Below are 15272 nucleotides of genomic sequence, written 5' to 3' on the forward strand. Positions count from 1 at the left end.
TAGAACCACCAGGTATTAAGTATTTATAATTTGCCATGCACAGTGCTAAGTTAAGGTGTGGACTTAGATACTTTATCCCGTAAAACTCCCTCAGCAGCACCAAAAGCAAAGTATTGTTGCCATCTCCGTTTTATAAGATGAGGAGATTGAGGTTCAGAAAAAAGTGAATTTTTCAAGGTCGTACAGCTAGTATGTGGCAAAACTTGGACACATACCAGGTTTTCTAACTCAAAAAATCCATGCCCTAACCATTATGCAACGCTGGGCCACAGTCAGGGGCCGAGATTCCAGGCACGCTTTGCCATTGGGATTTGCCGGTAAAGTTCATCACCACAAACTTTCCAGCCAGGAATCCCTGGGCTACTTTCCTCTGTTTTATTTGCTGTCATCAGAGTTCTGCTATTTATCACATCTCTCCCAGAAGATTCTTGGGGAACAGATGTGGCTTGGAATTTGATAAGAATGTCACTTCAACACATCCTTGCAGTCTGTTTGGAATCCTCACCCTGGAGAGACAGGGACAGCTGAACCAACAGCCCACGCCCTCTATGTTGGTATTAAAGTTTCTGGAAGCTCCAGAAACTACTTGAGACAATTAATAAGAGATCACTTCCATTTAAAGGAACATTTTAGAACGTGGGCATCACCAGGGCCAGGGCAATGGCTACTTTTCTGCTCTTTTCCTCTCCCATGGCAAAACTTCACAGCATATGTGGAGGCAGAAAGATCTGCCCAAGCCACTTGATGGAAGCAGGGCCATGTTTGTCCTGTTTACTGGGCACATCACCAGTGCCTAGCATCATGCCTAGAACAAAATTCCCAATAGAGCTTGTAGACCCGATGGAAGAACTGGAATCGTGACTGCAGCATGAATGCACACCAAGCTCATCTCGCCAAGCAAATGTTAGTGGTTGTATAAGAAACAGAAAAAGGAAATGACTGTTCTGTCTGTGGCCATGTGCAAGGTGGATAGGAAAAGAGGAATAGGACTAGGATCTAAAACTGAACTTAAAATATTCTAGCAATAATTTGCTCACCACTGAACACTTGGCACTTAGGGCTTGATGATGGGGTGTGTTTAAGGGCATGAATTTAGGGGACAGGTAACTAGGTGTCACTTCCTAGTGGAATACGGACAAGCCACCTAGCTTTGCTAAGCCCTCCCTTCTTCATCTGTAAAATGAGGATAACAGCAGTTTCCACCCTACATATTTACTGTGGTAATTAATAAGATAATGCATATTGGAAGTAATCAGTGGGCATGGACATGGTTATTGTTATAAAGTCCAAACTAGTCCCAACATTGCCCTTTTTTTCTTTGGCACAAACACTTGGCCTTTGAGTATCACAAATTCTTTGTTCAGCCACCCTACTTGGTGGCTGAATCTCTCTGATTCTATTAGAGACAATTATCTGCTACATCTCAGAGAGATGCGAGTCAGCATCTGTAATTTGGTTTCTGAAGCCGAAGTGCTCATATCCTTATAGGAATCATAGGCCAAGGTTTGTAGATCCAGATCGTTTAATTCTAAAGGAGCACCATTCTTTTCCCTTTGGCTGAAATATGCCTCCTGTATTCCCGCCTTGCCAGTCCTATTGATATCATCACTTCCCCAAGGGCATCTTTTGCAGACCCACTCAGTGAGGTTAAGTCTTCCATTTAAACACTGCAAGAACAATGTGTACTTCTGTTTCAGGGATCTCATTATGATCGATGTTAGGTGGTTATTTGTACAGGAGTGTAAGCTTCATGAGGGCAGGAACCTTGTCGTTCTAAATTCCCAGTGCCTATCTCAGTGTCTGACACATCCTAGACCCTTAATTAATGTTGACTGAATGAATTGTCTAGCCTTCTAGGTGCTGGATAAGACTAGGAAAGTTGATACATTTGGAAGGCACAATGAATTCCATCTCTGTTGCCCCTCTCAATTGAAGCTTTAAACAATATTGTTATTATTGATTGAAGAGCATGCATAACCAAACCCAAGGTGACAGGGACCACAGCTGACCAAGTTGGGTTGCAAATTAAACTGCAGCCATTTTTGATCATGTGGTTACTCTTCTTTTCCCTGATCCTTCTTGAAACACTTATTCTAAAACAAGGGTCAGCAGACTACTAGAGCCCAGACTACTGCTTATTTTTGTAAATAAAGTTTTATTAGACCACAGTCACACTCATTCACTTGATCCAGACCGCCCTGCAAAGCCTATAATATTTCCTGTTTGGCCCTTTGTAGAGAAAGAGGGAATTTGATAAATCTGTTCTAGTTATCTATTGCTATATAGCAAATCATCCCCAAACATACAGGCTTAAAACATCAGCCACCCTATATTATCTGTCACGGTTTCTGTGGGTCAGGAGATTGGGAATGACCACTGATTGGTTGTGGCTTGAGATTTTTCATGCAATGGCTGGAGCACCTGGTCCTGAAGCTTATCATGTAGTACCAGGGTTTCTTCATGGGGTCTTGTGCCCTGGTCTAGCATGGTGGTCTTGGAGTCGAAAGGAAAGAAACTGACAGAAGCTACAGCCTCGGAAGTCATGGAGGGTCTCTTGACCACATTCTGTTCATTAAGGCAGCCACAGTGCCTCCCCGGGTTCAAGGGAGAAGGCAGAGACTCTGGCTCTGATTGGAGGAGTGTCAAATATTTGTAGACGTGTTTTAAAACCTGTATAAAGTATCACTTCCTTCGTGCTCTCAGAATGTAACTCCAAGAGAGGACAGAGAGATTTATATCGAAAACGAAAGCTTGATTAGAATAGTAGGAAAAAAAGGAAAGTTTTCTCTCATCCTATTAATGATTGCTGAGAAAGTGTTAGGAAAATCAGGATGGAAGGATTCTGTCAGCTTTACCTTTTGACATCTGCCAGCCACCTTTTTAAATGAATCAATTTTGATACTATCTGGTGATTATAATCAAGATAGGAAAAATATATTTATTAAAATGCAGACTCCCAGGTCACAACCCAGAGCTCCTGAAGGAGAGGGAGTGCTTGCAATCTATATTGTAAGCAAAGATGCTCAGGTGATTCTGACATAGGCAGGAGGCACAGTCCTTTATAAAGAGTGGAATTTGCCTTGTTTAAGGTCACATACTGACCTGATGCTACTTGGCTTCATGTATTCTAATTATTATTAAGAATTTAAGCTACCTATGTAATAATTTTGTCTTAGGGATTTCTCAGATACATAATCCATTCAAAGTAATATAAATAAAAATAACTTTATTAGAGGGATATAAAGGTTTCTAACAGAAAACGGCTAAGCCTCATGAGAGATTGGAAACTGAAAGCAAGGCCTCTGCTTGTTCTCTTACCTTCTTTGGTTTTTTTCCCCCTCTGCCTCAAACATCTATTTTCTTCCTCTTTGCCTGCACAGTGGTAGAAAAGGACCACGCTAGGCCGGGTGTGGTGGCTCATGCCTGTAGTCCCAGCAGTTTGGGAGACCTAGATGGGTGGATTGCTGATGGTCTGGAGTTTGAGAACAGCTTGGGCAACATGGTGAAACCCCATTTCTACTAAAAATACAAAAATTAACCGGGTGTGGTGATGGAAGCCTGTAATCCCAGCTACTTGGGAGGCTGAGGCAAGAGAATTGCTTGAACTCAGGAGGAGGTAAGCCAAGATCATGCCACTGCACTCCAGCCTGGGCAACAGAGTGAGAATCTGTCTCAAAAACAAAAAACAGAAAACAAAAAACAAAACAAAACAAAACAAAAAAGAAAAGGACCGCTCTAGGAAGATCTGTGTATTCTCTGTTGAAGGACCCAGGACTGACTCCTTGGAGTGCCCTAATTCAAATTCTTAGGAGGGGGAATCCGATTGGCTTGGCTCAGGTTGAGGAACTTACCTCTGATCCAATCAGCTGTGGCCAGCTGTGTCCACTGCCCAATCAAAAGGTTCTTCTAATAACAAAGTTGGAAGAAGTGAAAGGCATGCTAGGATTTTCATTTCCCAATTAAACTGCAGTCATTTTTTATCACGTGGTTGCTCTTATTTTCCCTAATCCTTCTTGAAACACTTGTTCTAAAACGAGGGTCAGCAAACTCCTGGAGCCTAGGCCACTGCTTATTTTTGTAAATAAAGTTTTATTAGACCAGGGCCACACTCATTCACTTGATCCAGACCGTCCCGCAAAGCCTATAATATTTCCTGTTTTGCTCTTTATAGAGAAAGTTTCCTGGCTCCTGCTCTAGAATTCAGTTTGCTTCTATTTCTAAATTTTTGCCGTGCTTTTTGCATGTCAGTTCTGTTTTCCTTTAATCAGTATAGGGCACGTTGTTGAGGACAGGGCAAGACACTGCAAATCTTCACACATCCCTGTTTATTGATTTTTAAAACTATCTGTACAAATACAATAGTATTTCCTAAGATGCAGAGCACATAGCACTGCTGATTTGCAAGAAGATTTCAATTGCTACTTGAGATTGTTTTAGGTGCTATGTAGTTGTGCTATTAAATAAAATTAAACCACATTATGATAAGGTTATTTTCTGTGTCTTCTTTTACTCTTTCTAATTACTTGGACAAGAAAATCTCATTTGATGGCAATATGCTCTCTAACAACTTTCTAATATAATTTTTTCCTTTAACAAGGAGAAGACACAAAGCCTGACTCAGAACCTTCAGCAGCCAGCAGTATATAGCTAGAATTTACTGGCACTGCTTTGCTTTTATTTATTTTTATGCTTATCTTCCATTTATGACTTGTGATACTGGCTTGCCATTAATAGTGGTGATATAAGTTTCCTTTTCAAATTTAGTTAAGTTGAAATGTGACTAGATTTTTAAAATGCTAAGCAAATAACAGTTTAGGTGGCAGGAAGAAATGTGAAAAAAGGAATATGAATGATTGAAGTGCGGAAAAGCCTGAGCTACAGTAACTGACATAGTTTCGAAGCGGCCCTGGTGCCCGGAGGAGGGAGTGGCGGATTTGGTCTAAATCGAACCTCCAGATTAGAGGAGGAGATAACAGCCCTGTGGAATCTCAGATTTTCAAAGCAGTGCAAGAGCGTGGAAGGACGTCATAGACAGTGGGAGTCAAATGTTCAAAGGAAAAGAAAGAACAGGATGTGGTCATGGAATTGTTTGGCTTTCAAGAGCCACTGAAGGGCTTTCAGCGTTCAAGTGGCACAGTCAGAGCTGTATTTTCAGAACAATCATTAGCTGAAGCAAGTTAATCTCCCTGAGCCTCAGTGTGTTTATCTACGAAATGGGGGTAATTGACACAGATGTAGGCTGTCCACTGCTGTCCCTGGTGAAGGGGGAAATTCCCAGCCATTCTGCCCTGTCTCTCTTCCATGAGGAAGGCTAAGATGTCCTATCATGACTGCATCTGCACTGAAGGTGTCTAGGGCTCCTCCTTCTCTTGGTTGGGGGAGTGGGAGGTAGTTGCAGATATTCAGGATTGTTGGATGGTGCCTTGACCGGTGGTGATGGGTCAGGAAAGATATATTAGTCTGTTTTCATGCTGCTGATAAAGACATACCCAAGTCTGGGTAATTTATGAAAAAGAGATTTAATGGACCCACAGTTCCATGTGCCTGGGGAGGCCTCATAGTCATGGTGGAAGGCTAAAGGCACGTCTTACATGGTAGCAGACAAGAGAGAATGAGAACCAAGAGAAAGGGGAAACCCCTTATAAAATCCTCCGATCTTGTGAGACTTACTCACTACCACTAGAACAGTATGCAGGAAACCGCTCCCATGATTCAATTATCTCCCACCAGTTCCCTCCCACAACAAGTGGGAATTATGGGAGCTACAATTCAAGATGAGATTTGAGTGAGGACACAGCCAGACCACATCAGAGGGTGTCCACTGTCAACGACAGCTCAGCAACAAGCCCTTCCTACTGGGCTCTGGAGTTTCTCAGCTGAAAACTCTTCCGATCCCTCTGCTCATTTGTCTTCCAGCTAAGTCACCTCCCTGACTCCTCCCTGCACTTGTCCTGGCCCCAGCTCTCTCTCAAATCAAAGAGCAGGAAGTCCCTGTCTCCATCTGACTCTACATCTTAGGAAAGTGACTCCCTTGAGTCATTGTTTCTGTGTTAGTAAGCATTGAGGAAGGAAAATACAGCCCTTGGGTACCAGAGAGAGAACAGAGGGAGGCAGGAAATAAACTGAAGATGCCCCTCCTAGCACTCGGAGCCCTGTCTTGCCATGCATGTAAACAGATGGGTCTGCAGGAGCCACTCAGACTGGCAACTCTTCTTTTTTATTGTGGTGCTGGAGAAGAAAGAGGTTAATAAGAGTCCTCTTGCTGTGGAAGTGTGTGACAGGGACCCTTTTCCTAAGGTGTCCCAAATCCCTGGGTCTGCATGGCCTTTGCCACTCTGGCTGTGATGAGAGAGAAGATGGTGAGGACAGGAGATGGGAATGCTGTGAGTTGGCAAGCTCAGCCCAGAAGCTTCAGTGCATGGATGCATGATCTGGAAGCTTCTCTGCATGAGTTTAGCCAGCCCTTTGGTGCCGGGATAAGAGCTGGGTGGGGTGTGCAGAGCTGCCTTCCTGCTGCTAAGCTTGTTCTATGTGTCACCCCTTCTAGCCTCAGGTCTCTGTTGTATCCTCTGGTCCTCCAGCTGAGTTGGGTGTAGCATCTAATTTCCTCGATCACCTGAACTCTGGCTTCCCTTACCCTCCTGAGCCTTGGTTCCCTTACCCTCCTGAGCCTTGATTTCCCGCAATATGGGATTCACAGTGGCACCTACTTCCTAGGATCTTATGCAATACAAATGAATAACAGTAAGTGAAAACCTGGAATTGTTTGGTCCGTAGAAAAGTGCTCAAAAATGTAGTGGTGATTAATATTATTGCCTGCAAAATACCTGACACAGTGTGTACAGTGAATGCTTCAATCTGATTGTTTCTTCCTCCAGGAAGCCTTCCTAGAAGCCGCCAAACCAGGTTAGGATTCTTCATAATGTGGTTCTGCCTTGTGCTTCCTATAAGGCTTCTTGAGAGAACCTGCTGGTCATTGTTCTCTCTGGCACAATCAAAACTAAAGAATGTTCAAAGAATGCTCCCCCGATTGGAGGAGTGGGAGAGGGGGTGACACGCGGAAAATACTGATGTGTCTGTGAGTGACACCGGTTAACTGGCCCTGAATATGATCACAGCACAGCTCATAGAAGGAAGCCCCAAGACAACAGGAGAGGCTGTTAAAATGTTAAATTAATCATCTCTGTAATTAATTTGCAAAATCTTTCTACCTCTCTGGAGTTAAGGGTCAGAGAATGTGCTTGTTTGTTTATTGCTGTATCCCCAGTGCTTAGCAGGTTCTTAGTGAACATTAAATACTTGAATTAATAAAGGAACAAGTGCCCTAATTGTAGTTTTGTCAGTCATTCACTCATTCCCTCGTTCAACAAATGTTTATTGAACATGTACTGTGTGCCAGGAGCTATTGCAGGCTCTTGGGTTACACCAGTAAACCAAACCAGTAAAGATACTTGCCCTCATGGGACTTACCTTCTAGCTAGGCACTGATACATTGCCTCTTACCCCAGAGGGATCAATATACAATCATCTCCCCTGGAACCATCCTCTCTTGATTGAATTCAGCTATCCAAAGTGTGAGGTCAGGGCTGGATGCAGAGTCAGCCCTGTAATCTTAGCACTTTGGGAAGCTGGGGCAGATGGATTGCTTGAGGCCAGGATACCAGCCTGGGCAACATAGCAAGACTTTGTCTCTACAAAAAATAAAAAATAAAAAAATTAGCTGGGCATGGTGGCACTTACCTGTAGCCCTAGCTACTTGGGAGGCTGAGGCAGAAGGATCACTGAGTCCTGGAGTTCAAGTCTGCAGTGAGCTATGATCATGTAACTACCATCTAGGCTACAGTGAGTCATGATCGTACTACTGCAGTCTAGGTTGGGTGGCAGAGCAAGACCCTGTGTCTGAAAATATAAAAGTGTGAAGTCAATGGAAAACATTATCTGTTGTTTCAGAATCAACAGAGGTCACTTATACAAAGCTAAGTGTGGCTACAAATGAACACCAGCTGCTCATAACTGGCCCCCAGACTCCTTCCAACTGCCCTGACATGCTTGCTCTCTTTCCCAGGTCATGCTTTCAGAACGAAAAGGCACAGATGAGCTCTATGCTGTGAAGATCCTGAAGAAGGATGTCGTGATCCAAGATGATGACGTGGAGTGCACTATGGTGGAGAAGCGGGTGCTGGCCCTACCTGGGAAGCCGCCCTTCCTGACCCAGCTCCACTCCTGCTTCCAGACCATGGTAACTTGTCCCATGGCCCTGGGTATTCCACCTCCAGGGCTTCACTAGGCTTTGGCCAAAGCTATCTTAGCAGCACTCACCACAGAGATACCTGCACCTTTCCCTTTCTAGACACAGAAAGATGTAAGGCCTAGGGAAGTCAGCTGAGAGTTCTGAGGTTGCTACTGAGAAATGCTCTCCCCTGAGGCAGGTGCTGTCTCAACTCAGATAAAGGAACTCAAGCAATTGGTTTTATAATCAACAGAGCAAGGCCTTTCTCTGACAGCAAGGGGTGACTTGGGGACAGGAGCTGGGTGAAAAGGTTCACAGCTTGTGGCTCTAGATGGTTCCATTCAGCCCTCCAGCCCTTTGGATAAATGCACAAGTACATCTCTGCAGGTTGCCTGAGGCCTTTGCATGGGCCTCGTTGGAGGGAGGATGTCGCCTGAGAACACAGCCCTTGAGGACTCTCAGGGAAGGTACACAGTGTCCTGGGAAGGAGCTAGTGAACTCAGAGCCATAGCTGCCAAGGTGAGAAGGGAGCTTTTGTCCACTTTCTGCTCTTGACTGTGATTTCAACCATATCTGCAAGAGCAAGGGTCCCTGCTTTAAGTAACGTCTTACCTTTTCCCTGTTCAAATTAGACCTTGGTTTCCATACCCAAGGACAGAGAGGTCAGAGCCCAAATGCGAAGGGGTACAAAGTTAACTGATGTCTTTTAGGCTTCTCAGGGCCAATGGCCTGGTGACTTAAGATGTTTTGGGGACTTTTCAAGATTAATTTTGACTCTATCCAGTTCTCAACTTACTGAGTAGAGTGACTGATTTTAGAGCCCAACCCACATATGAGATGGGACACTATAGCACTTTGCATCTAATTTGATGTCTTTAGTGATTTCCCTCTCTCTTTAATTCTTTTCTTTTATCTGTTCTATTATCTGCTGAAGATATCCTGGGCTGTGTGACCTGTCGCATTTTCACGGTCTGGGTTTCACTGACGAGAGAGGCTTGGGGCACCTCAACATGTTTCCTCTGTCTTCTGTATTTCACGCAATTGGCAGCTGGTTCTGGACGCTTGATCAGACTCAGCTAGGATCTCTTTGGCAAGACCATAGATGGTGGCCTGTTCTTTCATCTGAAGGCGTATAATGGCTGGTTGTCTCTCACAGTGACGTTGGCAGCGACTGATGCTTGGTGCCTAGATCTGCTCATTCATTAGGGATTGTAAAATGGTGATGTCCTAATTCTATCATTTATTTTTCATTTACTAGTGAGAATGCCTTTATAAAGAAGGGCCTCCCTTCACCTATTACTTGGTTCCCTGATGGTATAGTTCATGTGAAAAAGGCAGGATAAATGCTTGATTCTTTCTCTTTATTTAATAGTTATCAAGATAATAAATAGGTTCACTATTGTGCTCCAAAGGTGGCTAAAGTTGGCTTTTTTTTTTTTTCTAGATGGGTTCTGGCTCTGTCTCCCCAGTTAGAGTGCAGCGGCATGATCATGGCTCACTGCAGCCTCGATCTCCCATGCTCAAGTGATCTTCCCACCTCAACCTCCCTAGTAGCTAGGACTAAAGGCACACACCACCACGCCCAGCTAATTTTTGTACTTTTAGTAGAGACCGGGTTTCACCATGTTGCCCAGGCTGGTCTTGAACTCCTGGACTCAAGTGATTCACCTGCTTCGGCCTCCCAAAGTGCTGGGATTGCAGGCATGAGTCACCATGCCCGGCCAAAGTTGGCTTTTAAAATAAACTGCTTTGAGTGGAAGAAGAGAGACAATAGAAAGAAAAATATTAAGTGAATGATAATTTACATCATGCAATGGAGACTTGGCAAAGACCAGGAAAGGAGTACACCTAACCTTACTAGTCCAAATCTCTAGTCTTACCTTGGGGATTTAAGGCCTAAAGGTGTTCAAGTGGTGATAGAGAGAGGGCTGGGATTTAAACCTCTAGGCTCCCCTACTCCCCTACCTTCTGCCTTTTCCATTGTTTATCCCCAAATGGATTCATTGACATCATCAGGCAAAGGACAGTCTCTGTGCAGTAAATCAACTAAGAAAGGGATCTTGTTTCTAGCAAAGAGGCTGAGCAGCAGCAGTTTTCCATTTCAGTTGGATATGTTGAGAGAGGGAGAAATTAATCATGGGTGACTAATGTTCATTGTAGTGTATTTGTTTGTGATTTATTGATTTAAAAGTGATTAAATAGAGTAGATTTGAGATAATTCTTTTAATATTGAACCATCCCACTCACCTGTATTGCAATATGCTTTCTGGAATTAGAGAGTAGGGGCTGGGTGTATATAGAAATTTTGCAGAACTGTGGGTCCCCTCCAGGGATTGTCATGTGCCAGGGAAGAGAGACTGAGAACCATGAGAGCCTAGAACACAAGAGCTCAGTGGGTTTAGGTCTTGCATGGTGACATGATTTGGCTGTGTCCCCACCCAAATCTCATCTTGAATTGTAGTTCCCGTAATCCCCATGTGTCGTGGGAGGGACCCAGTGGGAGGTAATTGAATCATGGGGACGGTTACCTCCATGCTGTTTTCATGATAGTGAGTGAATTCTCATGAGATCTGATGGTGTTATGAGGGACTTTTACCCCACTTCACTCTGCACTTCTCCTTGCTGCTGCCATGTGAAGAAAGACACGTTTGCTTCCCCTTCTGCCATGATCGTAAGTTTCCTGAGGCCTCTCTAGCCATGCTGAACTCTGAGTCAATTAAACCCCTTTCCTTTATAAATTACCCAGTCTCAGGTATGTCTAATGGGCTAATGAGAATAGACTAACGCACATGGGAATGAAGACCTCCCCATGTTGGAGACCAATGCAGAATCTCCCCATCTGGCAAAGCCAAGGATGGAACAGATTGCTTTCTCAGTCGTTGAGGGTCAGATGAAGTCGTTAATCTATCTCTAGGCACTGTATCGATTGAAAGAAAAAAGTGCTTGCAGAGACACACTCACTGCAAGCAAGAGACCCTGGGATGCCAAGTGCAGTTGGCTGAGGGAAGAGCAGATCCCCTTCCATCTCACCTGCACTCTGCGCATATGCTCATTGAGTGAAATGCTCCAATTTAAATTATTTTTTCTCACTTTTTTTGGGCTAAGCACATATATTTTAATGTTGCATAAATTAAATGTATTTTCAACGACTTATAATAATGCCTACTATATGTGAGGCACAAGGCAAACAATTTTAAGTCTCATGACAACTTAGATAGGTTCTGTCATCATTCCCATTGTGTGGACCAGGGGACTGAGGCCACACAGCTAGTGCATTTCAGGACCAGGATTTGAACCCAGGCAGTCTGGCTTTAAAGAGTTTTGCATTTAACTGCTATGCTCTGAGATCTTTTTTTAAAAAGTTATATATATATGTATATGTATGTGTATTATATGTATATGAATAAGTATATGTATTTTTAGAGACAGGGTCTTGCTCTGTGGCCCAGGTTTGAGTACAGTGGAACAATCATAGCTCACTGCAGCCTTGGACTCCTGGGCTGAATAGATCCTCCTGCCTCAGCCTCTCTAGTAGCTAGGACTGCAAGCATGCACCACCATGCCCAGTTAATATTTAAAAATATTTTGTAGAAACAGGGTCTTGCTATGTTACCTAGGCTGGTCTCAAACTCCTATGCTCAAGCAATCCTCCTACCTTGGCCTCCCAAAGTGCTGGGATTACAAGTATGAGCCACCACGCCCATCCTGAGGTCTTTTGAGTGTGGATCACCCAAAGACCACTCCACCCGACACCCCTGGGTTGGAATCCCCCCTGCAGGCCTGTCTCCAGGCTCCACCAGGAGCCTGTTCTCTGATCTAGCCATAGTCACCTTTTACCTGTTTAGTGAAGCCACAGTACCTCCACCTCTTAGCTTCTCTGTCTCTGCATGAAACTTGACGTTCTATCTGAGCCTCTACCATGCATGGGCCTCCAACAAGGTTGCTTCATTCCAGCCTCACAGAAATCTTGCAATGAAAGTGATTATCTACTGTCCCATTTTGCAGGTGAAAGGATTGAGGATCAGGGCTGCATGGTAGTTCTTCCTCAACACAGCACTGGGTCATTGGCTCATTGAGCTCAGATCCCAAGCTTTTGTTAGTACATCATGTTGAGTTACCACCAAAATGGCCTTGACAATGATGATACAAACAAGAACAAAAAGCAGCAGCTAACAGTAACAGGTTGAGCACTCTACTCAGCACTTTAGCTGTGTTATCGCATTTTATCCTCCTGACACCTCTATTGGAAAGGTACTATTTCTAACTTTAATTTACAGACAAGAATGCTGACATTCAGAGAAGTTAAGTAACTCATGCACCGTCACACAGCTGCTAAGTAGTGGAGCTAAGATTTGCTCTTCAAGACTCTAGAACCCCAAACCTGGAAGCCTTTGCTAACCTACCTGTGCCTTAACTTCACATTCTTGATTTTGGTTTATAGAGTATTTTCACTTTACAGCCAGGCACAGTGGCTCATGCCTGTAACCCCAGCACTTCGGGAGGTGTAGGCAAGTGGATTGCTTGAACCCAGGAGGTCAAGACCATCCTGGGCAACATGGCAAAATCCCGTCTCTACAAAAAATTAGCTGGGAGTGGTGCACGTACCTGTAGTCCCAGCTACCCAGGAGGCTGAGGTGGGAGGATCAACTGAGCCTGGGAGGTCAAGGCTGCAGTGAGCCATGATTGCGTCACTGCACTCCAGCCTGAGCTACAGACTGATAAATAAAATAGAAAATATTTTTACTTTTATGATCACATCTAATCTTCACAAAAACACTGTAAGTACTATGGTCCACATTTCTACTCAATGGAAACTGACCCCCAGAAAGATGAAATGGCCCAAGTTCCACAGTTGGTAAGTGGCAAGTCCAGGGCTTGAGCTCAGGTTTTCTAATAGGCTTTTGGGTGTTTTTTTTTTTCCTGCTATAAAAGAGTCACCCCGCTTTACAGAGATATTGCAAGGGTTAGGTAAGATTTTATCCATGGTAATGATTATTAAAATTTAGGGAGCATTGCATATACATGAGGCAAACCGTCGTTATTATGGCTAAAGTGAGCAGGAAGATGACACCTCTTTCTGGGGATGTCCTCGAAAATGGTCATCTGGCTCCCACTCATTTCTAGCATTGCATGGCCTGAATCTGCAGAGCAGGGCTTCAGAGGAGGCAGTGGAGCTGGAACAGGCGGTATCCGTAAAAGGGCATTACTGCCTGTATACAGAGAGTACTAATGCTTACTGATTATTTCAACAAAGACTTATTCATCGAAATAATTGTATCAGACCCCAAAGCATGATGAGGTACGAAACAGATAAAGTCCCTGTTCCTTTAGAATTTACATTCTCTTGGGGGAGACTGATAATAAACTGTAACAATGACACAAAGTAAAGAGGATGGAGATGGATGGATTGGGGCAGAAAGATGCTATTTTTGATAGGATCATCAAGGAAGGTCTCTCTGATAAGGATGACATTTGAGCAGAGACCGGGGCAAGCAAGGGAGTGGGGCATGTGGCTATCTGGGGGCAGAGTGTTCCAGGCAGCAGGAAGAGTGCGTGTGAATGCCAGCGGCGTGAGCATGCTCCGCGTGTTTGAGGAACAGCGAGGAGGCCGGTGTCGCCCCGGTGGGTTGTCATTTTGTATTTTGTGACCCAGAATTCTTTTTGAATCAGCTACCTTTTTAAAAAGAGACAAATCCAATATAACATGCTGTAAATTTGATGTTTTTCTTGCTAGAGACTTAGAATTTTGAAGATAAAAGATTCTTAATAGACTTTTAAAAAATCTCGAAAGCGGTCAAAATACTGGATAAAAGTGAAGGAGACAACCAGCCATGTACAAAACCATTTTTAAAAAATCAATTTTAAAATGATGCAAATTCGATTTTTAAAAACTTATTTAAAAAAGCAAAGTTACATCAGAAATATTCTTATATTGGAATAAAAATATATTTCAAACATATGCATGGCACGGTGTTAACAGAAAATGTAGGGTATTAAATCCTATTTAAGATATTATTTTAAGTGTGTTAAAATTGAATATTCACATGGAAAAGAATCAGAAGGGGGCATAAACAAATCAAAATATTGATTTGATTTAGGGAGGGGTCTGTGGGTTAAGTGCCTTCTTTTTGAACTTACGTCATTTCAGAAGTAGTTATAATATAGCCGTTTAAGTTTTTTTTAATGTACCACAAGATGGCAAAGTTAATACCCAAATAGATGCAAAAGCTCCCGGAAGGGGGTTTCGTTTTCAGAGATTTGCTCATTAGATGGTTTAGGCAAATTGTCCTAGAAGCACAAAGAGATAATAAGTCTGTACTCCACAGTCAGGTGAATCTGGATCTGTGATTACTTGCTAGATGACCTCTAAGAAGTCACTTAACAGCTCTGAATATAGGTTTCATCATCTTTAAAGTGGCCATAATCAGAGAGGATTAAAAGAGATGGTGAATAAATATAATAAACATGAAATGGAGGTTGCTGGCATTATTGGAGCTGGGCTGGAGGTGCACCTTGCTGCATAGGCACAAAAGAATTATGTTTCTTCCAGTCCTTTTGCAGTTTTTCTCAGGGACAATTGTCAGCCCGGCACATTCATGCAATTTCCCAACTGCCAGTGGGCACAGGCAGTTAAGTTTCTTTAGCAAAACATCTATTTTAACTGTTTTCTTTTCAATTGAACATATGCACCTCTTTTTTTTTTTAAATAGAATTAGATTTTATGAGTCATTGAAGGACAGAAGTTACTTCCTCCCCAAATTTGCTGCCATGGCCCAGCAATAACTCAGTTGCAAGGCATGCTGGGAGGAACGTCAATTCAGAATGCAAGAGAGGATAGGGAGGGGGTGAGGATCATTTCCACTTGTAGAGTGGACCCCCGATGGCCCAAGAATGAGCCCCAAGAATGTCCCAGGGGTCCTGGTAACTTGGGCTTGGCTCTGGGCTGGCAGCAGTACCCAAGGATATCGTTGGACTTAAGGGCATTGCTGCAGGTGGCTCTGGCCGTTGTCTCACTCAGCAATGATCAAGTTGTAAGACACAG

The 15272-nt window shown here is 43.5% G+C and overlaps 1 protein-coding gene across 19 annotated transcripts in view; it reads left to right on the top strand.

Moving 5' to 3' along the window:
* The window catches only part of PRKCB (protein kinase C beta), a 382335-nt gene that overhangs the window by 308368 nt on the left and 58695 nt on the right, over positions 1-15272 (top strand). For all 19 annotated transcript variants that reach the window (XR_013410845.1, XR_013410839.1, XR_013410842.1 and 16 more), the window contains 1 exon segment: positions 8066-8239. Coding sequence is in view for 10 of the 19 variants with exons in the window: in XM_077983617.1 (XP_077839743.1) it covers positions 8066-8239 (174 nt within the window). In the remaining 9 variants the exon portion in view is untranslated.

The sequence above is a fragment of the Macaca mulatta genome, chromosome 20, assembly GCF_049350105.2.
Source record: "Macaca mulatta isolate MMU2019108-1 chromosome 20, T2T-MMU8v2.0, whole genome shotgun sequence".
Taxonomy (NCBI): domain Eukaryota; kingdom Metazoa; phylum Chordata; class Mammalia; order Primates; family Cercopithecidae; genus Macaca; species Macaca mulatta.